Source organism: Priapulus caudatus, unplaced genomic scaffold (assembly GCF_000485595.1).
Source record: "Priapulus caudatus unplaced genomic scaffold, Priapulus_caudatus-5.0.1 Scaffold488, whole genome shotgun sequence".
NCBI lineage: Eukaryota > Metazoa > Priapulida > Priapulimorpha > Priapulimorphida > Priapulidae > Priapulus > Priapulus caudatus.
Genome location: NW_014577549.1, coordinates 186,623 through 213,260, shown reverse-complemented (window position 1 = coordinate 213,260; position 26,638 = coordinate 186,623). Strand labels below are relative to the sequence as shown.

The 26,638-nt window shown below is 43.4% G+C and overlaps 3 protein-coding genes across 3 annotated transcripts in view; 1 reads left to right on the top strand and 2 right to left on the bottom strand.

Moving 5' to 3' along the window:
• Positions 1 to 5,694, bottom strand: part of LOC106810936 (coiled-coil domain-containing protein 40-like) — an 11,184-nt gene extending 5,490 nt beyond the window's left edge. Inside the window, exons 1-4 of the mRNA XM_014814420.1 lie at positions 5,315 to 5,694; positions 5,057 to 5,164; positions 4,672 to 4,845; positions 3,713 to 3,905 (exon numbers count right to left, since the gene is read on the bottom strand). Coding sequence (XP_014669906.1) covers positions 3,713 to 3,905; positions 4,672 to 4,845; positions 5,057 to 5,164; positions 5,315 to 5,679 — 840 coding nt within the window. The 5' untranslated portion in view covers positions 5,680 to 5,694. The remainder of the gene's footprint in view (positions 1 to 3,712; positions 3,906 to 4,671; positions 4,846 to 5,056; positions 5,165 to 5,314) is intronic.
• A 282-nt stretch (positions 5,695 to 5,976) lies between these two features.
• On the bottom strand, positions 5,977 to 10,094 carry LOC106810940 (calcium and integrin-binding protein 1-like). Its single transcript, XM_014814425.1, has 3 exons — positions 10,060 to 10,094; positions 7,769 to 7,966; positions 5,977 to 6,361 (listed from the first exon to the last, which is right to left on the bottom strand). Exons 1-3 carry the CDS (start codon positions 10,069 to 10,071, stop codon positions 5,993 to 5,995), a joined length of 579 nt encoding a protein of 192 aa, XP_014669911.1. The 5' UTR covers positions 10,072 to 10,094; the 3' UTR covers positions 5,977 to 5,992.
• Positions 10,095 to 10,316: 222 nt separating this feature from the next.
• On the top strand, positions 10,317 to 26,454 carry LOC106810939. Its single transcript, XM_014814424.1, has 14 exons — positions 10,317 to 10,419; positions 13,156 to 13,299; positions 16,526 to 16,627; positions 17,191 to 17,328; positions 17,892 to 17,987; positions 18,943 to 19,098; positions 19,213 to 19,317; positions 19,692 to 19,787; positions 20,296 to 20,453; positions 21,175 to 21,273; positions 21,739 to 21,884; positions 22,769 to 22,956; positions 23,812 to 24,014; positions 24,584 to 26,454. The coding sequence occupies exons 2-14, from the start codon at positions 13,177 to 13,179 to the stop codon at positions 24,771 to 24,773; spliced, it is 1,800 nt and encodes a 599-aa protein (XP_014669910.1). The 5' UTR covers positions 10,317 to 10,419; positions 13,156 to 13,176; the 3' UTR covers positions 24,774 to 26,454.
• Positions 26,455 to 26,638: the final 184 nt, after the last annotated feature.

The following is a 26,638-nucleotide window of genomic DNA, read 5'->3' as shown; positions in this document are numbered from 1 at the left end:
TTAAGATCCTAGACCCTCCTTACTTTAATATTGAAGTTAGAATATAACACATTTTACACACGAATTACAATTTATCATGACATTATTTTTATAATAATCGAATAAAATGTTGTTTTTCTTGAAAAAACACGTTCAAAATCATTAATTTCTACGCTAATAAAAAACAATACATTTTATAAATGACGTTATGGCATTTGCTTCTCTTGTTTCACAGGTTTGTAACGCTTGCACGATCTCGGCGTCTCGTGTTCAGTGTGAGAATTTGTCTTGTCTGTGCAGACATTAATTCATGCCACCGTAATATTTTTTCATAAATATTATTTATATGTGTTTAGGCCATCATAATATGCATAATTACTGTGATGTTCAATAAATGTGTCATAATTTGATTTTGGATCATTTCCCATCCAATCAGCAAGCCTTGCTGATTGAAGTTCCTAGTTATCGTAAGGTTCTTCACTTACGTAAGTTGTTAAGTTGTTTCTGGGACGCTATTTAAAATTAACCTTAACATTAACATTAGACTTAAAATTAATCGTAACTTTACGAAGTTTCTGGCAACGGGCCCCAGGTCTCCACTTCATAGGTTTAGACTTTAGAGGGAGTGGATATGTAGATGGCAGCACGGATGTTTACCTGCATGGCGGCCGTTGTGCTTTCGTCTCTCCTGCAGCATACCCCGCTTCACTTACTGTTCCACTGTGAGAAATAACTGCTTCTTTTCCACGTTGATCGTTTTCTATCTCCATCTGCGCTTCGCTGAGGCCTGAACATACACAAACATACCATCATATACAAAAGTATGCGGGTGCACGGCGCTCGTGTGCGTGCGTGTGGGTGTGGGGCATGTGCGTGGTGTGCGTCGTGTGCGTGCACGGTGTGTGGGGAAGGGGTGACTGCATTGTCTGCGCCGTTGTGTGTGTGTGATGGGGAGGGTGACTGCATGTAGTGCGTGCGTGTGTGGCGGGGAGGCGGTGACTGATGTGTGTGGTGTGTGTGTGCGCGGCGAGGGGTGACTCATGTGTGCCGTGCCTGTTGCGTGGGGAGGTCGTGACTGCATGTGTTGCGTAGGTAGTTAGTGCGTAGGGGAGGGGCCTGCATGTGTGGTGTGTTGGTGGTTAGCGTGGGGGGGGTGACTGCCATGTGTGTGGTGTGAGTGTGTTGGGGGGGTGACTGCATGTGTGCTCTGTGTGGTGTGTGGGGAGGGGTGGACCTGCAATGTGTGCTGTGTTGTGTGTGTGTGTGATGGGGAGGGTGACTGCAGGTGTGTGTGTGGTGTTGTGTGGATGTGGGGGGTGAATGCATGTGTGGTGTGTGTGAGTGTGTGGGTGGGGAGGGGTGACTGCATGTTGCGTGTGTGGCCGTGTGCTGTGTGGGGAGGGGATGACTGCATCATGGTGTGTGTTGTGTGTGTGTGGAGGGTGACTGCATGTGTGTGTTGTGTTGTGTGTGTTGTGTGTGTGCGTGTGTGGTGTTGGTGTTGTGTGCTGGCTGTGTGCTGTGTTGTGTGGTGTGGGAGGGGGATTGCATGATGTGTGGTCGTGGGTGTGTGTGTGTTGGATATATAATAAGGTGACTGCATGTGTGCGGCCCGGTGGTTGTGTGTTGGTGGGGTGAGGGGGACTATGCATGCGTTGTGTTGTGTTGCTGTGTGTGAGTGTGGAGGAGTGACTGCATGTGTGTGTGGCTGTGTGTGATGGGGAGGGTGACTGCTGTGTGGTGCTACTGTCGTGTGTGGGGAGGGGTGACTGCATGTTTGTGGTGTGCTGTGTGGTGTGTTGGGGAGGGGTGGATGCATGGTGTGCATTGTTGTGTGTGTGTAGGGCAGGGGTGGACTGGCATGTGTGCGTGCGTGTGTGTGTGTGCGGGATGGGGTGACTGCATGTTGTGTGTGGTTGTGTGTTGTGGGAGAGGGAATGACTGCAGTGTGTGCGCGTGGCTGTTGTGTGTAGTGTGTGGGAGGTGACTGATGTGTGCGATGCGGTTGTGTGTGTGGGAGAGGGGGTGACTGATGTTGTGTGTTGTGTGTTGCGCTTGTGTGTGTGTGTGTTGTGTGACCTCCTGTCGTGGGGAGGGTGACGCATGTGTGCGTTGTGCTGTGTTGGGGAGGGTGACTGCATGTGTGTGCCCGTGCCCCCGTCCTGCCGCTGTGTGTGTGTATGTGTGTGTGTGTGTGTTGGGTGTGTGGTTTGCTGTGTGCCCGGCCTCGCGGAGCACGTGTGTGTGACTGGTGTTCGTCGCCCCTGCGGGCCCACCCACCCCCTCAGCTGATGGGGAGGGAGTGACTGCCACCATCGTGTGTCTGCCCCCCCCCCCCCCCCCCCTGTGTCGCCTCGCCTCGCGCCGGCGCGCGTAGTGACTGCATGTGTGTGTGCCGTTTTGGTGTGTTCTCCCGTTGGTGTGTGGGAGGGCGGTGACTGCATGTGTGTGTTGTGTGTGTGGTGTGTGTGGGGAGGGTGGACTGAATGTTGCCCCTGTGTGGTCGTGTATGGTTGGTGTGTGTGACGGGCGCTCCACGCCGTGTGTGTGTGTATGTGTGTGTGTGTGTGTGGTGCTGTGTGTGTGTGTGTGGTGTGTGTGTGTGTGTGTGTGTGTGCTGTGTGTGTGCCGTGGGCCGCTCCGTGGTCGCCTCGGTGTTTGTGTGTGTCTGTCTTGTTGTTGCGTCCCCCATGCCTGGCGGGGGGGTGACTTGCACCCTCTCTCGCGGGCCCCCGCGCGCCGCGCCCCCTTGTGTGTGTCTGTGTGGTGTGTATGTCGCCTGTGCGTGTTGTGTCGTGTGTGTCATTGTCATGTGGTCCGTGTCGTGCTGTGTGTTGCTGCTCGTGCTGCATCGGGGCGTGCGTGGTGTGCTGCCCCGCGCGCCCGGCGCTTGTGTGTGTGTGTTGTGTGTGTGTGTGTGGCTGTGGTGTGTGTGTGATGTGTGTGTGTGTGGCGAGGGGTGACATGCATGTGTGCGTGCGTGTGGGTGTGGTTGTTGGGAGGGGTGGATGCAGCTGTTGTGGGTGTGTGCGTGTGTGTGTGTGTAGGGGAGGGGTTGGACTGCAAGCATGTGATGTTTGTGTGTGTGTGTGTGTGTGTGTGTGTGTGTGTGTGTGTGTGTGTGCGTGTGGTGCGAGATGTGTGTAGGGAGGGTGTACTGCATGCTGCGGCGTGTGTGGTGTGTGTGGGAGGGGTGGACTGCATGTTGTGTTGGTGTGGGAATTGGGTGGGTGGTTGTGTTGTGTGTGTGATTGTGTGGGACTGTGTGGGTGGTGTGGGGGTGACTGCCATGTGCTGCGTGTGTGTGTGCGGGAGGGCTGACTGCATGCGTGGCGCTGTGTGTGGTGTGTGTGTGTGTGTGTGTGGGGAGGGTGACATGATGTGTGCGATGTGTGTGTGCGCGGGGAGGGGTGATGCCATGTGTTGCATGTCTGTGTGTGCGCAAGAGAGGGTGACGTGCATGTGTGCGTGCGTGTTGTGCGCGGGGAGGGGTGACTGATTGTGTGCGTGTGTGTTGGCGGGGAGGGGGTGACTGCATTTGTGTGCCGTGCGTGGTGTTGCGCGGGGGGGTGACTGCACGCCTCTGCATGTGTGTGTGTGTGTGTGCGCGGGGAGGGGTGACTGCATGTGTGCGTGCGTGTGTGCGCGGGGAGGGGTGACTGCATGTGTGTGTGTGTGTGTGCGCGGGGAGGGGTGACTGCATGTGTGCATGCTTTTCCCTGGTAATACTCGCCTGTTTCGTAGCGTTGCTTTCCCCAGCCTGCGCCTTGCGCTGCACATCATACATAGCAATGGCCTCTCTCAGCCGCTCGACAGACTGTGTCAGCTTGTTGACGAGTAGATCCTGCCGTAGCTTGTCCGTCTCAGACTGGCTGATCTCGCTGTCTGCCTTTCTGGCCACTCGCTTCATCACAGCTATGTCTGACCTACAAGTAAGCACAGCTCACGAGATCTGCTGATCTTCGCTAGAGCTTTGGTAGTCACGGTTTACAGACCAGCTATCGGCATCAGTGTTTTTCAGTAACTTATTTCTTGTTACGGAGCAGAGTTGTTAGCCCTACGCCCAACTCCCAACCTGGTGGGCCAGGGGTGAGACTCCATCGCCAGACAAGCACTGGCGTGGAACCCACAAGGTCAACGGGGAAGGGGCCGTCCAAAAACTACATGGAGGGGGTCGGTCGAAGCCGAAATCAAAGCTGAGGGACACACCTGGGACACCATCAGACAACTCGCCCAAAACCGAGCGAGATGACGAGGATTCATCCGTGGCCTATGCTGCACCCAGAAGCCACAGGCGCAAGGAAATTATTTTTTGGGGCCACTTTTTAAACCCGCGTGCATGAAAATAGCACTCTAAAATTTGGTTTGCATTGAAATCTATGCAAATTTACGGGGGCTCTTTTTGGCATTTCCGGGGCTCTTTTTGGCATTTCGGGGCTAAATCGCCCCAAGCCCCCCCGTGTATTTTTTTCACTGCATGGGCGGGACTGACTATCGGCGTCAACTTGTAAAATTTGCTTGTACACCAACTGGACGATTCTGACAGTTAGTAATATTTACTTTAAACATAAATACTGACTAGCTCTTTTGATCTGTTGATCAATCCATTAGGTAGAGAAATAAACAAACCTATGCCAATGACTCAATACGTCAATGGTCATAATAAAAGTACTAGGTATTGGCAATGTGTACCTAAGATCAGTATTAGCTTGGGATAGATGAGCCAGCTTTGATGTAAGCATGTCCAGCTCTGACTGCATTTCGGCACCTTTAACTTGCTTTTGCGAAACAGTGGTCTTCAATTGCTTCTGGGAGTCCATCACCTGCTTAACTTCGGCTTCGAGATGCCCTCTATCATCATTCAATCTGAAACAAGTATTTATGTGAACAATGGTGTATAGAAACATAGGATTCACATAAACAGCTTTCATTCGTATACAACTTTTCTCTATTTGGGATGCATATACTAAACAATGATGTCTTACTAGGCGAAAATGTCAGAAAGCAACAGTTAACCTTTTACGCACATGACAAACTTTTGAGTAAGCAAGAATTTTTTAACACAGGTACTCTTTACCTGCTAAATTCATCCATTTCCTTTTCCAACAACATCTGCTGTCTGGCCAGTTCCTGCTGAACATTGTAGAGAGTCACACCCATATCTTCCCTATCCTTCATTCGATTTCTGAAAGCATAAAAACAGATAAAAGCAACTGATACAATATTTATGCACAGGAATTATAATTTATGCACAATTAACAAAAAAAAGAATTGGCGACGCGTCAGGAGTACGGTAACTGGCTGAATTACTTGGCAGAGTGACAGAAGAATGTACCTCAAAGATTCGGATGTCTCTCGTAGCTCCATCGTTAGCTTATCATGCTGCTTCTGCAGGTGCTGCCGCAGTGCCGCCTGGAACCTCTGCATCAGCGGATGATCAGGATCCAAGACCACCAGCTCATTGTCGCCACTGTCCCCACCAGGTGGCGTGCTGGGTGCGGCCGGGACAACGGCGAAGGTCTCCTCTGATGATTCTATGACGTCGTCCATTGTGGGGTGGTGCAGCTCCTCTGCCGTCGCCGCGGTTACAAGAGAACTATTAGCGCCGTTGAGAATGGCAGACGACACTGTGGTGCTGTCGTCTGACACCTTCTGGCCATCTACTAATGAAGGGTTGCCACTCTCCTGATTTTCATCCATGTTTGCCTGTTTCCTTGTTAACTCAAGTCGCTTGTCCAGAATTGTTCTTATATTTGACACACGGGTGCACAAAAACTTTTCACACTCGCTTTACTTGTTTTGAAACAGCTATCCACAAAGCGTGTCGAATCTTCGCTGTCGAAATTCTCTCACCACACTCACGTGCAAATGCAGAATTTGTTGAAGAAGTTGGTCTCTGTTCTTACATGTAACATGCACACACATTCGAAACTTTTAATTGCACTATATGTTAAACCATCTATCAATTTAATCTGTCAACACGCGGTTGTCGCAAACAAAATTTGCGCTAAGCTCACACGCGAATGCGGAACGTATTGACAAAGTCGGGTGCCTTCGAGATGACGTGCTCGAATTCAGCAAACGACAGACACCTGTCCTCGTCCAGGTCAGCCTCTGCGAACACATTATCGATGAGTTGCTTCATGTCCTCATTGCTAAGCGACTGACTGCCAGTTAGTCGGCTGATGACCTCCTCAAGGTCGTATTCGGAGATTGTGTCGTCCTCGTCAAAGTCGTAGATTCGGAACGCGTATTCGACCTTGACGGATCGCGGCGCCTCATCGCTGAATACCGACATCATGTCGAGAAAGTCCTCAAAGCTGAGCGCGTCGTCACTGGCCGATGAAAACACCTGCAGGATCCTATCAGCGAATGGGTTCACCTGGCAGTATATAAAGGCTTACGTCAGCAAACACCAGACAAACTTGTGATAGCGGTCACATCTATAGAATCGTCACTAATTATATAAGGCCTTAAAAAGACGTTTGTTTCCGCTAACCCGACCGAGTCCATTTTAAACCGCCGAGTCAAAACTTTTTATTGTGATCGGCAAAAAAACGGTTGAATGTCAGATGTGTATATATGGCTATAATAAGTATAATCTAAGAATGTTAATAGAAAAGGTTGAAACATTCGAATTTCACTAGTGGTTCAAATTTTAAATAGTGTAGAAGAAATGTATGAATTACGTTTAAAAAAAAGTTAACTTGTAAAAACTGTAAACTTGCATACAGTAAAAACCCGCGTATAAGAACATAGATTTTAAGAACATGTTAGGCTAAAATTTCCCATTTAGACCCCTTTACATAAGAACCTGTTTTAGGCTAAGATTTTAAAGTAGGTTCTTAATTTTCCATGCAGATGAAGACTTAAAAAGAAACACAGGTAAAATAAAAAAGACGAGCTCAACAATATCGATGCAATAACAATGCCAATGCCAATGCCAATGCTCAACAATAACAATCATATCTATTAATAATATAATATTATATTATATATATCATATAATATTATCTCAACCATAAAAAAACAAACATGTGCAACAACTAAACTCTCCATATAACACCTTACACATAACACTACTGTACTGGTAACACATGCATCACAGTCACTAAGCCCGCGCGTAGCGCGGGTTTCAGCTAGTACATATTAAAAGTAGAAACAATTAAGAACCTATTTAAGAACCTTTTGAGCCTAATTTTTCAGTAAGCACCATTTATATAAGAACATGTCGAGGCTAACTTGGAAAAATCTATGTTCTTATACGCGGGTTTTTACTGTATCTCGGATTCTTCAATGTGCTGAGCTGTGATATATATATTGAACAGGGCCTAATCCAAGTCATTTTTCATACCAAATACCGGCGCCCAAATTACGAGTCGACCCCTAGCAAAACGCCCAAATTACAAAATTCATAAAACGCCCAAATTGGCAGAGCTCTGAAATTTGTGAAAATTAAATCTCCATGTTTCTATCGTTATGTAGGCACTGTTTTATAATAAAATACTCATCTATAAGCTATTATCTGAATAAAATTTTAATGTTATTATACACATCTATGGGCCCTATACCTAAAAAATATTTTACGCTCGCTGCGCTCACCAACAGTCCCAATTTTTTGGGACGCTCACTACGCTCGCCATGGGTGCCCATATTAAGCAGCCATAGATTAGCCCCTGTTGATAATTACTTAAATATAAAAATTAAAATATATGATGCTTCAATATGCTATAAATGACTTGCTAATTTTAATTTTAAAAACGTCTATTCTGCACGAATTTATGCCAACCTTGAACTCGGGCAGTTGAAGGACGACATCTTTCTTGACTTTGGTGTATTTGGTGAAACCTTTACCCATTTGACAAAACCGCTTGTGTACATGCAAGATCTCACTTTTTGATAAGTAAGTGAGATTCTGATAATCAGTGAGTTCAGATTCGGTGAAGATGCTGTGTGAAGCACCCATAGTACTCCAGAGCCAGTTAACCTGAAATGACATATATAGATGTAATGCATTGTGATTAGGGTGTGTTTGTTTGGGCAGATCATATGATCCTGATCACACGAATCATGTGATCCTACGCTCAGTGAAAAAAATACACGGGGGCTCGGGGCGATTTAGCCCCCGAAATGCCAAAAAGAGCCCCGGAAATGCCAAAAAGAGCCCTCGTAAATTTGCATAGAGTTCAATGCAAACCAAATTTCAGAGTGCTATTTTCATGCACGTGAGCTTGAAAAGTAGCCCCCGAAAAATAAATATTAATTTTTTATCTGCCTACGCTATTGTTTGGGTTGATTATTGATCCGGATCACATATTCCTACACCAGCTTGCGAGGTGGATCCGCAGCTTGTTGTTTGTTATAAACCAACCTGTGATGGGTCCACTGTGTTAACCAGAGACCCGTCTACCCGTCTTTTGAACAACCTATTCTTGGATGAGACGGATGAAATTTGATAGAGACGGCATGAGGGCCGCCCAATTTTACTGCTGCATGAACATAATCACTCGAAGTGTTATAACTTCGGGAAACCTCGCGTGTCCCGAATGAGGGGGAAGGGGGAGGGTGGGGAGAGGGGGCTCTAATAGCAAAAGCAGTTCAGTCCTTTGTTAACAGTCAACAAATCCATGTTTAACCCTCCTCTTGAGGGTCAAAAGGTTATCCGACACTTACTCTTCGCATGTCAGCAGAAGGGACATTTCATGGTCCTTTTAATAAAGCCATAAAAATGCTAGGTCACCGCTGAAACAAAAAAGTTTTTCAATCGCTCCGTCAGACCATGTCCTCAGAAAATGTCTAAAATCTGCCCTGTGCCCATTGACCTTTGACCTGTGACCTCCAATTTCAGCACAGTGATGGCTTTTCCTACCATGATGCTATACACCGACTATCACGAGCCTAGGTCGAGCCGTTTAGATTTGTGCCGCTATTCTGCATTTCCTCCCTATACCTTAAGTTAAGGAGTGAATGTTCCCCCTTATTTTACACCTCTTGACCTTTGACCTTTGACCCCCAGCTTCGACATCCCAACTCGTTTTCGGATTACCCCCCCACGTCCCGAATATCGTGACCGTACGTCGAGCGGTTAAGATTTGTGCCCAACTGTTGACGGACGCACAGACGGACGCACGGACGGACGGACGCACGGACGATCATGCGATTCTACAAGCTGCATCTGACTATGTCAGATGAGCTAACAACGTTATATATAGTTGTTATAGTAGTTATAGTTGTTATAGTAGATATAGTTGTTATAGTAGTTATATATACCTATATATAATGTTGTTATATATAGTCAATAGATGCGTGTGTGTTGTATATAGCTGCAGGTGCGGACTTGTTCTTGCTGCCAGTGATTCGACCAGGCCCCCGGACCCCCCTAGTTTCCCCTCCCCTCCCCCTCCCCTCCCCCTCTCCCTCCCCTGTTTCAATTTCATCCTGGGGAGAACCCTGAGTACCATATATTACCGGTACTCATTTACATTACTCATTAGGCCTATACAATTAATAGTACTATTAGTAATAGTATTACTATAGCTCTAGTAGTAACTATAGCCCGCGTACAATTGCCACTGGCAACTGTATGTGGGCTATAGTTACTAGAGCTAATACCAATTACAATACGTACATTATCATTATATTGTCATTGTCAACAATGACAATAGACAATAATATTAATAATTATTAATATCCTAATAGTATTAGTAATATTATTATTGTACGTATAATCATAACAATGAGCATAAACCCAGAGATAGGCACACGATGTTATCCACAAATTCGGTAGGCAACCGAGTATAAATATTGACTTACAAAGTAAGAGTAAGACTAAGAATAAGATGTGCATGAGATTCAATTAGGTTTTAACATTGTTATTGTTAATGTTACATTCCCCTCGAAATTTGCGACGGCCGAGACAATTTTAAAATTACACACTCGGCAGACTCAATAACTAAGTTTGGTGCAGTTTCCTTCTACGTAAGTTTATAGATATGATAGGCATTTCCATTAAAAGTATTGAGGAATGCGTTAGCTGCACGTGAATGTCAAAACATATACAGTAAATATTCCCAGTATTACCATTCGTTTCATCCATAATTGTTTTGATAACTGAATCCATGGCAACTCTAAAACAAGTGACTATTGACTATTGATAGTTGACGGAAAAGTCTAGCTTCAGCATTTAATTTTTTTTTTTTTAAGTTTTACAAATAAAATGCCGATACGTCAATGATTTTACAGTTAACAGATTTATAAATCTTGCTTTGCATGCATTCTCTCATTATTTTATTAAATTTCTTTACAAGTCGTGACGTCATCGCAGCGACGGCGCTAGTGTCGCAAGTATTTCGTGTGTGGATGACTCCTTCGTCTCGTTTTCGATGGCATATCCATGTTTTCTTCAACATGTAATACTACAACCAGTATTACATTCTTACGGTAAGCGAACAGCCATTATCTTACAATAGAACAGTTTAGAAGCCAATATTTGTTATCACTATCAGTCGTAAACCTCATAATCACATGATTAATACTAGTAGTAGTAGTACGAAATGTAGCCTGTAAGTGTAGGCAAAATACATGGCAGCAGCTATTCATTTCGGGTGACGTAACGCGTGTACGCAACAGGATTTCAAACGGAATTGCAAGTAGTGCTAAGACTTGTGAGGAATAAATGCATAAATACATAGTGTAAAGTTGTGGAAAGTGTTCAAAAAGATAGGTGAGATGTCCACGTAGATAGATAAGTCATTAACTGATTAAGTGTTAAAAAGCCCGATCATTTTGCGTTTTAAATTGTGAGCGATTTTTCGTGGGAACTTTGGGGAGCTAGTGCAGCTGCGAAATCTAGTTCAAGATGTTCTATAGCCCTGCGGCAGTCACTGTACGCGGGCTATAGTACTAGAGCTATGCCGGAACGTACCCTGGGTACGGTCTGGTATACCGGAACGTACCCTGGTCACTATTTGATAGGGTTAGGGTTAAAGAATCACCACTGAGATGGCTCAATGGTTGAATGCTCGCCTCATATGTGGAGGTTGGGGGTTCAACTCCCGGCCAGGTCATACCAAAGACAAAAAAAATTATACACATGGCTTCTCTGCTTAGCATTCAGCAAATAGAGATAGAGTGTGGCAATGAACTCACAGTGCTACAGTGGACTAACCCCCTACTGTAGCATTTACTGTGAAAGCAGCTGCGGGGCCTCAGGGTTACTGAAACGGAGATAGGCACTGCCCCATGCGCCTGTAGCTATACGCTATGCGTATGAAGGCGTGGGAAGGATTTAACTTTAATTTAGGGTTAGGGAGTAGGCGTAGGCGACTCCCTAGACTCGTTAGTGGAGTAGGCGAGGTACGGTCCGGCATATTAGATAGTACCAGGGTACTTTATGTATCTATTCACGAATAATGCCACGTAAATGCAGACGCTTTTCTGCAACACACATTTTCACCGCACGCACACCACTGTGCACAAACTCGCAGAAAGATAGAGCTGGTGGAAAAGCGCGAGCACAAATTCGCGCAACGCTTGCTTCTTTTTACACCATCACAGCTGAAGCAAACAACTGTGTCCATTTTGGTATCTCCTCATTCACTTGTTCGAATTATAACTCTGTTATTTGATACAAGTACACTACACTTTATCCTGAGAAGTCTCGCAAGTTCCTTAGGAAAACTCCGATTCCACAGCAATGTAATTGGGAGTAAGTGTGTGCTTATACATTTGTGTACCCAGAATGCAATGCATCGCTATTACTCATGAGCAAACTCCACAACAGATGGCGCTCTCGCTCTGGCTCAATTCACCACTGCCACTTGTAAGTAGATTTCCGTGAGAATTTCTAACGCTTTTTTACCACAAGTTTTACAGCGGCTAGGTTACTCATACATCCTATGTAATAAGATTTGTACTAATAAAAGTTGCAAAGATATTAAAAATTTAACAATTATGGTATTTTATGAAAAATTTGATAAAATAGTGATACGAAATAGTGCGCAGATTGTGTGCCCATTTACTACTTTCAAATCATACGCGGCTATTGGATTGCCATTTGTTGGATTAACCCGGAGCTCCGCCCACTTGAAAAATAGTACCAGTGGTATCCTGTACCAGTCTTGTGGCAGTGGTATCCTGAGTTGTACGAAGGGGGCGCTGCATGTAGTTTGACTCATGAGTAATACTGATACTACTTATAATACAAATGCATAAATATTGTTTTATTTTAATCTGACATTAAACATTTATCCTAATTAATTCATTACATTGCTACACACTATATTAGGTATGAAATTGTTTGTTGACATGACATTAGATGTACACCTTATTAGATGCACTCATTTCTCATGCTTTGATTGGTGGACATCATATACTGAGTGCTGCATAAGTTATTGAACTGTTATAATGTATATATAATAAATGCCCTTTACAACAGTGTACCAGGGCAACCATATAAGAATGTGTTCATGAATTATTTGCTTGTCTCTCCACTCCCTTTCATCCGCCAGTCCTGTGATACAAACCGTATAGTGTGTTCCATTTGTGTGCTATTCTACCAATGTGAGTGCCCAGTTCATGCATACCAGAGGAAAATACCACACGTATAAAACTACTAAGGTTTCCACGAGGGAGAGTGGTTGTGCATTGTATGCTAATTAAGCCCAGTGTCATTGATTGAATAAGGTGATGTGGCATATAGCAGTGTTTCCCCTGCATCGACACGAGCGAGGTGGTAGCTGCCTCGCTCAAATTCTCAGCCGCCACACAAAAATTTGTCCAAAACACTGCCTCACTGACGAAAATCACATACAATGTGTTCGGAATAGCTTAGATTAGAATGCACCAAATTGCACCATTTTTTCAAAAAATGTTTGGAGGGGGAATGCCCCCGGACCCCCCTGGTTGACATGCCTTGGTTGACATGCACTTTGCTAGGACCTCGAAATGCGCAAACACATCAAAAAAACATTTACGACCTTACAGACCTGTTTGGCCTGTGGAAACACTGCATATGGTACCAGCTAATGTACTTTCACTGATTGATCTAGAAACGTCTTCTGTGGCTTAGCGACCCGAATACATCTACGTTTCATTTTCGTTGCTAACAAAAATGCCACGGGATGGAGAATTTCAGTGGGAGCATGAATCTCAATTAAACCACCTTCTTTGCTACAGCTGCGGAAGATTAGTCCGAGGATGGATCGACTGATCAAACGAAGTCTGGAAATCATGGGCGCTGTGGGCGATCACACCTACGACCAGTGCCTGTACAACTGTTCAGGTCATGGCATGTGTATGGAGGGCAAGTGTTTTTGCGAGGTAAGGCGACGACGCTTGAATCGATTACTTGAAGAAACCAAATTGTGATTGCGTTGTTTTGGGATCCATTGTCAGAAACACTTCATGTGCAAAACGTATGACATGTGAGACGTGATGTTTCCTACAACTGGCTTCTAATTTCATTTCTACATCATTAGTATGGAATTTGAAGTGCTATATATTTTCAGAAGTAGATAATAGGGAAGGAGTGTGACTTTAATAAACAAGGGAAATTCGTCATTTACTAGCCTTAGAATACCTATAATTTGCTACGTGTAACTCAACCAACTTGAGCTCAAATCGTACACAGTACGTTCGCCTAGCATCGTGCGAAATTGTTTCCTCGTATACACCCGCAATCCGGAGATACAGACTAAAACCTACGACACGATTCTCCATTCTGTTGCCAGCAAACCGAATGTATAACCCGCCTAACTTGAAACAATAGGCAGCTACTAACGACTCTTGCGCAGTCTTGTGCCCTCGGCAATGCGGTGTGGCTCGCTGGGAGATTGGACATCGACGCAACACTCGGCGATGTAATCTTTGACCTATTTACAGCTGGTATGCCCCCCACGCACGCACGCCCACCGCAATCATAAGCAGCTCCAGCTCCAATTTCCCAGCGAGCCACACTGCATCGCCGAGGGCACAAGAGTGTGCAAGAGTCGTTAGTAGCTGCCTATTGTTTCAAGTTAGGCAGGTTATACATTCGGTTTGCTGGCAACAGAATGGAGAATCGTGTCATACGTTTTAGTCTGTATCTCCGGATTGCAGGTGTATACGAGGAAATGATTTCGCACGATGCTAGGCGAATGTACTGTGTACCATTTGAGCTCAAGTTGGTTGAGTTACGCGTAGGAAATCGTAGGTATTCTAAGGCTAGTAAATGACGAACTTCCCTTGTTTATTGAAGTCACACTCCTTCCCTATTATCTACTTCTGATATTCTCTAGCTCATTTCACCTGTGTTTACATCGTTCAATAATCTGTAATGCCGATGCTACGACTGTCACATACACCAAGAGCTAAAATTAGCTGTAGCACAGGTGCTTGGGGCCACCAGCCTTTGCGTGGGATATAATCGGTCTAGTACTAAAATACGCAGGATCACTGGTCAGGCCATAAAGTTTCACGGTGGGGGGAGCTATCAGGTTTCATATTCTATTTAGACCCTTATAGGTCATTGGTCTATGTCATTGGCTACATTGTCACTACTGATAAATGCAAAGGTTAACTATTTTGAATATGTCACTTAATTTACCCTTTAGGTCCTTTTCGGTGCTGTCTTTGTTAAGCAAAAAGTGTTAGTTTTAGTGGTAGCTTCTTCTGGTGCTGAGGCTGCGAGTTATTGCCCGGGTTCTTCAGGGCTATGTTTAGGCAGAGTGGAATGTTATCAGGTTTGTGCACGCCACCACTGCAGTGGGAAAGTGAGCATAATGTTGCCCTGTGGTGTACATCGGTGTCGTTCTAGTACCGCTATTGGTATGACTCAAAGAGAGTGAATGACGCAGGTGTGACCTTTTTTGTGTTAGGCCAAAACAAAATATAGGTGTGGTTACGGTTTCCCGACCGACCCTATTTTTTCCCAGCGACCCTAAACATTTTATTGTCAATTTTCTTTAGTCAAAAAATAAATAAAATAAATATGAATTCGACAGTTCCTGCTTCAAAAGGCACAACGCACATCTTTCGGACATGGTTCGAAAGTAAAATATTTTAAGAAAATAAAATGTTTCCCCTACCTACCTACCCTATTTTGTTTCGGCATGTAACGGTAACCACACATATATTTTGTTTTGGCCTTATAGAAACGTGAGCGCCAGTGCTTGTCCTAGATACTAAGTACCTTGTCACTTTCGGTTTATTTTTGCTGAAGTTCGTGTGAAAGGATGCATACATGTACGAACGATGTCATGGACTAAGTAAAGTAGCACACTGGTCTGTGGGCATAAATGCATTTGTGTGTGTGTGTGTGTGTGTGTGTGTGTGTGTGCGTGCGTGCGTGCGTGCGTGCGTGCATGCGTGCGTGCACCTGTGCGTGCGTGCGTGCGTGCGTGCGTGCATGCGCCTGTGCGTGAGTGCGTGCGTGCGTGCGTGCGTGCGTGCGTGCGCCTGTGCATGCGTGCGTGCGTGCGTGTGTCTGTCACTCTGTGTTCTGTGCATGTACGTTACATCCTTTTGTCTATAACTGGGGTGCAATGTGGCCACTGGTCAGCATGTCAAACTTTGCACCAGTATCTATTCAGTTGCAAATTTTTAGGCCTTCTGGCTATCAGCCAGTGACCCATATATTATTCACTTCACATACTGAACAGTTGGTAAGAGTGGTGAATGTGCGGGTATTGTATGTATGCAGCCACGCTCATAGACAAGCTAGGTGCTAGCCACACAGCCGATCAGCCAGTCACTCGTGAATTGCTGCAGTATAAATAGAGTTCAATCGATCATTCTTGACTGCTACTGTCAATGCGGAAAGCTGCTCATTTCCACTACGTCTCAACTCTTACTTCTGGGTGTAGATACAGTCAAGCCTGCTTATAGAGGTCAGCAAAGGAAAACCCCAAAGGCTGTCCTTTATAGACCGGTGTCTGAGAGATTTAGCCCACAAAAGAACGCGAGAAATGCTCATGAAAATCACTGTTTCTCCATCAATAAACTACACTTTATTGAACTAAAATCAAAATATAGCTTAGAATGCACCAAATTGCACCATTTAAAAAAAAATCCATTTTTTTCACCTGCGGTGCTCACTTTGCTAGGACCTCGAAACACGCAAACACCCCTAAAAAAATTACCACCTTAGAGACCTTTTTGGCCAGGCGAAACACTAACATGCATGCAGAGGTAACAGCATTTAATACTTGTATAGGCCATCGTGCCTAGTTCTACCATATATAAAATTTATCAAAAATATGCAAGATTTCTCTGCATTTTTAAATATTACAATAGCAGATAAAAGTTGATGTGAACAGTAAAATCAAATTTACATCAGTCGGGACATGGTGCTAACATGTAATGTGATCAAACTGTAGGTAACATAGCCTAACTTATTCATATGGCAGCTTACACATGCTTACCTCGTACCACGTTTAGAAACACGCCTGCACAACGTGTGGCACGGCTGTATTCTTTGTATATCGCCGAGAATTTCTACGGTTTACTGCCACTGGTCCAGCCGGTAGGATGTGACGCAATACTATGAGCACTTATTATAATTCAACAGGTGCAGTTCAGTGGAGGAACCTGTGCAGACGTCAACATGCGATACTTCGTTAGTTTTGGCGCAGTATTCTACTTCCTGTCAGCAGTCTCGATAATACAGCTGGTATGCGCCTCTTGAGTAATACTCGATCTCCTTGCTTGACACACATCCTGTGTTATTTATATATGTATCGATGAACTGTTTTATTTAGCCTTGCATCTAAATGATGAATTGTTAGCTTTATTTTTCTAACTATGACGAATTTTACTAGTATAATAAAAGAAGTCTAGAGTAATCGGGTATATTAGAATCGTACTGATTACCATCAGTTTACAGTTGCAAGAGTAACCCACGTGCATCTGTGCACTTGTTTCTACTTTAAAAAAACAGAGATTTTTACTACTGAAAAGCTTTTATATATACTAAAACGCGTAATTTATTACTGTAGTTTTCGTATTCATAAAACGTGTAAAGAATTTGTATCGTTGATTTTAAAAATGTACTACGATGATAAAGTAAGCGTTGTGTAATGTATTTACAGTGCCATTCTAAATTCCAAAGGTTATATTCTACTCAAAATCATATAAATACATGAACGAGTCTATTCTACATTCTGCCTTGGTTTTAAATCGGCATAAAGAATTGTTAATGCTAACTTTCTGATTGGTATTTAATTTGCCCTGCAGTTTATGTGCATGCGTGCGGACTATATGAAGCAGCAGAAGGCTTCATGGACAGCTGCTGTGAGTGTCACCAGCCAGAAGCTACTCTATGTGTTTGTGATCTTAGCCAGCGCCATCCGTGGCATCTACTTCTCAACCAAAGTAAGTCAGTATCGTCTACAGTATCTAGTTTCCAATGAAAGTATACTGATATTATCTATGATCTGCATCTTCTGCTACGTGACTAAAGTAAGTCAACGCTGTAATTATTAGTCAAGTAATTTACTGTCTCGGCACAAATGTATTCTCACCCAGTCAGAGTGTGGCACTCTCGAGAACTCTCTATAGAACAACAGTGCCTTTATCAGATATATATGATCTACTGAGAGAAAATATAGGTTTTTAATAATAGAATTAAGGTGTCATAATTGCAGTGCTGTATTGAGACATGGGTATTGATTTTAAAAATGTTGTACTGCTGCCATTAGTTCAGGTGGAGTGCTATAAATGCTTTAAGCATTTCCATGACATCTAAACCAACATGTTGCTACTGCTATCCCCCAAATATTCATAAACTACTGCTACCTTACATCACCATCACTGACTGCAATCTCCTGTCATTCTTCCGTTCGGAAATTCATTTCCTCTGGCACCATGCAATCTCATGCTCTGCGATGGCTCACTCGCAGAATTTTTTATTTAATTTACACATTTCTCTGTTGCAGAATACTATACGGGTAGAGTGGGCGTCCAACCTGCTGCTGGCCTATTATCCCTTCCTGCTGTCAGGAGTATCGCTAGTCATTTGTCTGTGGGCTGAGGTGAGTCTCATAATCAGATTAGACTAGTCGAGTGCTACCAACAGGTACATTGAGCTCGAGCATGGGCATGTCTAGCATGGCGCATCGTAACTCTGACCTTGATTTCCATCTTCATTGCCCATGCGCAATGTAGAGGGGGTCGCCTGCCATAAGTGTGCTTGCTGTATACCAAGCTACATCGGTTATAGCTGTATACCTCGCCGTCACGTTAAAGGGATGCCGTCACCGTAATTACATAGTCAAAGTAAAAAAGATTCTGTCCAGTTTTTCACAAAATGTAAGTGATTCTGTTCACTTTTTATAGTTAAATTGCTGTATTATACTTCCTATTTTGCTATTCCATTCGATGTGAACAAACACTCGTGACTCATACATAGCACATAACAAGCATTTAATGTCGTGATAAATATATCAAATCTCCCAGATTTTTTGGCTTTTTAACTAGTTGGAAAACAATCTCATCAGGTAAGAATTTGAGGATGCATTTAGTGCAGTTAGTACTTACTTTTCATGTAAAAAAATTGCAACAAATCTTTTTACAAATATACACCATAGAAAATTTGTGACGTAGTTAATTTAACACGTTGCCATGTTGTCGTCCCGCGATAATAAGGGCACTTGCCGTATCGTGCAACCGCATGAATCTTCAAAATAAGCACATGTATGCATTATTGTTAATATCTTTAGTTTTGAACTTCAGACTGCGGACTCCCTCATTTTGCTGTGAACTCCCTCTTTTTAAGGTCAAGGACTCTCTTGTTCAAAAGTTAATTTCTACCCCTGTTGCCATGTTGTGGATTTTGTGAAGAAATGTTATGAAAGTAGCAACACAAATGAGTTGTAGTGAATTTTTGCAACATGGACGAGCTCACAGTAGGTATATCTATGCATTTTGCTGCGAGAGCATTTTTACAGCGTTTTAACACGTTGCCATGTTGTCGTCACGTGTTCGCAGGCGTTTCACCTGAACGACGTCAGGTTAGACCGGCCGCGCTTCCTCAGCAAGTCGCTCGTCTCGTTCTACGTGTTCAACGCGTTCGTTTACCATGTTGTCGTCTCGTGTTCGCAGGCGTTTCACCTGAACGACGTCAGGTTAGACCGGCCGCGCTTCCTCAGCAAGTCGCTCGTCTCGTTCTACGTGTTTAACGCGTTCGTTTACCATGTTGTCGTCGCGTGTTCGCAGGCGTTTCACCTGAACGACGTCAGGTTAGACCGGCCGCGCTTCCTCAGCAAGTCGCTCGTCTCGTTCTACGTGTTTAACGCGTTCGTCTACCTGGTGCTGATGCTGCGCTTCATCGCCACGGACATGATCACCGACAGCGACGTGCAGGTGAGAGCGAGATGCGCGCCTCACAAGGCTGCGAGACGCGTGGCTGCGAGACGCATGCCTCACAAGGCTGCGAGACGCGTGCCGTACCCTCTTCAATCTGTTTGCTGGGTAGATCAAGTTACTCTGGGTTTTGCATGTTTTTTTTACGCTTGCACTCCAAGTTGTTGACTTTGTGGTACCTTGTTGCCAAGCATGGTCTTTTAGATGGCCTACACAGCAGTAATTAGCTAAGACTATCTGTGACTCATTCCAGACACTAGAGGTCAATTATGAGGTTGGGGAACTTGGGATCCGTGAATTATTGAGTGATTGTTCGTAATAATGTCTGTGTGTTGTTGATCAATGCATTGAAAGCTCGGTGTTTTGTGTTACAGGGCCTTGTTTCGTTCTGCGTGAATGCAATATTTGCATTCCTGATGTTTGTTGCTGTGATATTCTTCCTTGTCTATGGCGTGGAGACGTACTTTAGGGTATGTACTGTCGTCTGCATGCATAACGCATTTATCATTGTCTGAGTTGACAGACGTGTTATTTATACATGTGTGCAGGTATATAATACACATACACACAGGGTTCGTAGCGGGTCTTCCAAAGTCTTATAAGCACTTATTTTGCCAAAAATAAAATAAGGGCCCTTATTAGTACTTATTTTTGGTGAAATCTTAGAAAAGTACTTAATAGTCCTTATTTTTTGCCAAAGGACCCTAGGTTTTATAAACTGTTCTCGACAGAGTTGTTGTATATATAATACGGAATAATTAAATCTGCTGTGCAATTGTGTATATAAATATTATTAGTGTACTTTAATAGTCGGTGATCTATCAGAAATCGCGTAAAAAAGTCTTATTTTGGCCTCCAAAAAGGGTCTTATAAGTCCTTATTTCAACATGTGTCTTACTACTATGAACCCTGACACATACGTCTTATCAAACGTGGATTTCACGTGTAATTTCCACGCGTATGCTACTATGTCGGTAGGTACACGGAGCCTGGTCGAATCGGGTGGACACACAGAAGTGGGTGAACACCACGCAGCTGCACATGTCGCGTCTCGGTCTTGTTGTGCAGGCTGGCCTGCAAGTCTTCACAATCATGTTCCTTGTGTGGGACATCATGGGTGACAAGTGGAAGCAAAGGTCAGTTGTTTAGTTTTTACTTTGATAACCTGGTTTGAAAATTTAGTTTTATTATTGGCTGTTCACGATCACATTGCTCGATTAAGACATCATGGGGGTTGACAAATGTTAGTGGTTGACAAAGGACCACCTTACGGGCCGCCCTAGTTTTGTCTTTAGGTCTTTGTGATCGTGATCTTCAGCCAGAGAGAGCAGATAATTGCATTTTAATTCTTGCATTTTAATTTAATTGCATTTTAATTGCATTTTATTCTTGCAGATAAAATCAAATTTGAGTAGCTGCAGGTAGCCACTCGAATAGCTTGCAAGCCAGATAATTAGTTTATAGTTTTGTGTGTGATGAAGAACCTTGATGAGGCGTAACGTATTAAAGCGAGGATTTCTCATGGTTTTACCAACTAACCATAACACCAAATATATATAGTAAGGCTAACATGTCATAGAACACTCGTACAACATGCTTTCCACTAATATGTGCACCGATCTGCGTTTTAGCTTGGACTGTTTACATATGTCAACAAATCTAGTGCGTGATTTTTTCTCACGCGGAACCCTGTCTACACTAGGTTAAATCCCTTTGTATACTTTTAAAGATAGGTACCAGTCATGATTGCGTCGTGAAAGTTTTACGGGGACTGATAATTGATAGGTGGTTAGTCATTAGTGTTAGTAGTCGATGTACTCTGCTATACTTGTGTGTAACTATGTCTCATCTTTGCAGGCTCAAGATACGGGAAAGAAATTGCTATGATGTCTTGTTTCGTGTTGCTGAACTGGGAGTTGCACTCTGGTTTCCATGTTGCTTGTGGAATTGGAGCAGGTAAGATTATTTGTTGGGTGTGTTGAGTAGAGGAGAGCTAAAGTTATTGCTCAGAAATGCTCAATCCAAAAAAATATAGTGAAATATTGTCTTACCACTCTGGTTTCCATGTTGCTTGTGGAATTGGAGCAGGTAAGATTATCTGTTGGGTGTGTTGAGTAGGGGAGAGTTAACATTGGTGGTAGAGACAACACAGAACTGCAAGATATTACACGTCATGAATCGCTCGGAGGTGACGCATTGCTTTCAGCCGAGCTTCACAGAAGGCCTTTGGACATGATTAATTATTTTATTCATTATACGTCAGAGCATTTGAACAGGAGGACTGGGCTAACACTGATGGGTGAGGTGGTCTGTAAACATCACTTGTATTTGGAAATCATGACAGCGACCGAAATGCTTCACCGTAGAGATGGCACCGATGAAGAATTCATGTTCTTCTCACGCTTCTCTTGTCTACTACAGTCCGGAGCAGCTTTGGATCCTAAATCCTAAGAAGATCCTCAAGCAGTTGGATCTGGATCTGGATCGGCAGGAAGACTCCGAGACCGATCGTCTGCTTAAGAGGAAGTACGCGACTTACAACACAGCTCCGACCACATCTGCTGCTGGTATGTGCTGCCATCTATTAACCATACCCTGCAAACTATATACACTTTTATTGGTGACGTTATTTATAATACCAACAAGCGAGGAAAATGTGTCCATCGCATCTTTCATTTTTGGGAATTACTGAATAATATAATAAGTGAGATAATAAATACTTAAACGCGCGTAATTATTATGAGCAGTGTAAGGTAATGCCGCTCATGTACATTTCCATGGTTCGCACAGTCCTTGAAAAGTCCTTGAATTTGAGGGGAGTCCTTGAAAAGTCCTTGAATTTGAGGGGAGTCCTTGAAAAGTACTTGAATTTAGTAAATGTTGATGATGTAAATGTTGAAAAGTGCTTGAATTTCATGAAAATGTCCTTGAATTTCATGAAAATGTCTTTGAATTTTTAGAAAGAATCCTTTCCTGTAATAAAAAGAAATGTTGTACTATCAATAATGTGCAAACCTCAATAAAAAGTGCGTTAAATGAGCTTAAAAAGCTATAGACACGATAGACAGTTAAATGATGATCACAAATTACAGTAAGTCAGTAAAATCAGTCAGTAAATCAAGGTATGTTGTAGAAGTAGAAGTGTTTAGAAGGGTTTATTAATGTGATCCAGGTAAGTTTTAGAGGTGACATGCAGTGATTAAGAATGTGGTTATTAAATTAATCCAGGTATGTTTTGTTCTGTGTATGAATTCCAATAAAATGTCTGATAAAATGTCCTTGAATTTCCGATAAAATGTCCTTGAAAAGTCCTTGGAAAAAATTTCAGTACTGTATGAACCATGATTTCACATGATTCTCATGTACATTTCACATTCGTATCGGTCATCGGACACTCGTCCCCACAAGGTGGCCACCGATCACTTATTGCGTGTTGTTTGGTGTTTGGCAGGTGAGCCGTCGTCGACGAGTAAGGAATGCTGGATCTGCTATGACATGGAGCGACGTGATGCAGGCGAACTGATCGAGCCGTGCGGTTGCCGTGGCGACGTCGCCGTCGTCCATCACGACTGCCTCCGTCGTTGGCTCATGGAGAGCCTCGCTCCCGACGACCTTCACTGCAAAGTCTGCAAGCAGATGGTTAGCGTCGGCCACCGCATAGAACTTGTCAACCTTTTGCCTTTTTTCGTTCCTTTTGTTCGTTTGTTGTTGTTGTTCTGTTGTCTTTTTTTTGTCCGTTTGTGAACTTGGACATTACAGACACTAGAGTACATTAGATGTTCCTTGGACTTTCCTTGGACACTAGGAGGAGGAGAGGACTTTCATTTCCCTCAGGCAGGAGGGGGGGGGGTGAAACAGATCATAGGTTGTCTCGTAATTAGCTATGAAGTTTTTTTGATTATTTACATCGAGAGCATAGAGAGACTTCTCTTTTATGAAATAGATATGAGTTTTATTGAATTTGATAAGCAGTTATGTTGCAATGCCCTTTGCAAGGTACCTGTCCGTAACCCTGACAGTATCTTTAATACAAAAGACCTTTTTCAATAAATTTTAATTCGTGTCGGAAGAACTATTCCTGGGCGAGGGGGTTATCCTGTGATATGACGAGGAGTGGTGCGCTTGCTGCATGACTGATCGGTTTGATTTTGATCTGTCTGCAGTACATTTTTTATACACTGTTTGCATTATTTGCAAAACATATTCAGTGAACATATCCTTGCAAAATGTTATGTGAAAATGATTCAATTTGTACCAATATTGGGGGGTCTGTGCAATGTGCATACATTATCACTGAAAATGTGGGCAAAAGTGGCCATTCTTAATTTATGCAAATTAGGAATTTTCCCCAACTTTCTTTTTCCTACTTTTTTGATCCGTTGTTTGGGAGGGTTTCAAGAGACACGGGCATGTGGGCATTTTGTCCAGGTCAAACCACAGATTGCCTGGACTATTGCTGTGTCACTGATCGGTCTGATTTTGATCTGTCTGCAGTACCATGTGAAGGAAGGAGCAGTGTGGTGTTTCTGGCTGCCTGTGATCTTCACACAGCGGCACTGGACGGAGACGGTGGCGCTACTGCTGCTGATGGCCGGGGCGCCCGTCGGCTCTGTCGTCATACTGCGCACCGTCGACCAGACGTTCTTACAGATCCTCGCGATAGGTGGCGCCGGGATGGTCGAATACGTATGCATGAGGTAACGTAGCATGATGGGAAAATATAATAGAATACTGTATACGATTTCGCGCTTTAATTTTCGCGAATTTCGCGAACGCATCCCCGACCGCGAAAATGGCAACACACTGTTCTTCACTGATTCGGGAATTCACCGACCGCGAAATTAACCACTCGCGAAATTGTCCGTCAAGTCTGAATTTGCGAAAATATATCTGTACGCGAAAAATATGGCGTATACAGTAAATGTCATCTCTGCCCGTTTTCAAGTCCGAATGCCTGCCAGTCGGTCGTTCGTAACTAATAATGGGTAGGACCGATAAGGATAAACGCGTGACTCCTCAACACAGATGTCAAATGTGTGTCTGAGAGCTAGTGATGTCACGATCATCGATTATACTCGATCATCGGTTGAACAGTGGCTCGAACCAAGCGCTTGGTTGAAATCCATAATCGATTTCATAGGTTGAAAAAAAATAGGTTACTCGGGTGCAACCGATGATCGATTACGAAATTACAACCGATTGACAACACCACTGAGAGCACTAATTTTCCCTCCGACGTCTACGGAATCCTTCTGTTGTGTTGCAGGAGGTTTGGATTCAGTCTGATAGCCGCATACAATAGGGCGCGGCTCCAGACTGTGCAAATTCTCGGGAGGAGAGCCGTATGGCCGGAGACGGGCGATCAGCAAAAGTTAACGATCGGCCACTTGTCGTCCATTACATCCGAAGAAGCCACCGTCGAGGTTCACATGCAGACGCCTGACGAATGCATCTGATTTGTCGTGTGTGGTCACGTGACACCTGACGAATGCATCTGATTTGTCGTGTGTGGTCACGTGACACGTGATTTCACCTGCAGACACCTGAGGAACAATGAATCTGATTTGTCACTTGGTTTCACCTGACAAATGTCTCTAATGCATGCTGGGTTTCAGATCATGTCACCTGGGACAACCACCAATTGTGTTGTGTTATTCGTATCGCACGTTATGCGCTAGTTCTGATTCACGAAACTTGCTCGTTAAATTGTGGATGCAGAGCAAGCAGCTTCCAGGTGTAGGGGAACTCTGTAGTGCCTCATCAACTCCTGATATATATGCATACGTGCGTACGTACGTTGTAATGGTTAGGTAGGGTATGCGCACTTGTTACACTGGACAGTATATAGTGAAAAGCAGCTGCCGGTTGTGCGTTAAATTACATATATACCCGATTTAGACCAACTCTTCAACTGTATGGATTTTGAAGCAAATTGGTGGAAGAATTTGGTTGTTGAATGGACCTTTTTTTAAATATTATTTTACATCGTCAGTATTAAACAGTAAGTAAAATGGTTATGTATTCTGTTAGCATACCAGCCTGTTTGCTGTAAATTTAGTGCTCAGCCATGTAAGCACAAAGAACCCTGGGTGTTGTTTACGTAGGGTGACTAGCTAAAATAATGACAAAGCTCTGACCGAACTTGACACGTTTTGTCAAATTTTTGCTCATGAATTGCAGTGCAGCAGGTTATTAAACAGACTATCTCACACACAAAATTGAAAAACTGCATAAGTGTAGACAAATTGGGTCTCACCAATTAGTGAACTTTTTGCCGATTACTCCGGCACAACAATCACCACAATTTGTGCTGTTATCGGACATAAAACAGCAGATGAACAACAAACGTGCGCCCACGTACTATCTTCAGATTCGCGACAATGAAATGTTTAAACGGTCCCACAAAACAAGTGCACGTAGTTATGTAATGCAAATATTTATAGACTGGTCGTATGGTACCTACCTATCTTGAAATATATATAAAGGTAACTACCCTAGTAGTGTAGAGACAGCGTTCTGGTCTCGCTAGAGCAAAAATCACGCGCAAGGTTTGTTGACATAATATGTAAACGATCTAATTTGAAATGCAGATCGGTGCACATATTGGTGAAAAGAATGTTGTCCGAGTGTTCTATGACATGTTAGCTATTTTGGTGTATGTATATTTGGTGTTATACAACGAGTATCGGTAAGTATCAGTACGGTTGAGAAAATATGGAAACTGTTGGTGACAACATGAGCAATCCTAGCTTTAAGATCTGAATAATTCAATGCATATAATATACACTCGCTTATTAAAATGGTATAATTTATTACCAGCTGCAAGGCATCACTGTGTTCGTAGTTAGATGCACGTAAGCAGCTAAACAAGAAACTCTTAATTCTGCACATTTTCTGTTCACATCTAATTCATTTGTATGCATGAACAGTGAGTGAGTGACGATACAGTTTGTTACTTACATTCTAACCTATACATTATTACAGATAGTAACATCTCTTCTCCAGATTTTACATCAATTTCTATCAATTTTGCTACTTTCAATATTACCTATCTGTATCTAACATATTCTTGCGTTAACAACTATACAAATATATATTAAAATATTGTTGAATAAAAAATGGATCGTATGGTCATAAGACATTTGTAAATGTCATTATATGTATTCTCTGAGAAATACACCGCGTATATCTACAACCATATGTTCATGTATACAACACTCTTTCAGACTAGTTAACTACTCTATAATAAATCTCATTTACTAATTGAAAATTGCTTATAAAAAAAAATTCTACAAAATTTGTTGTATAAAAAAACTGCACA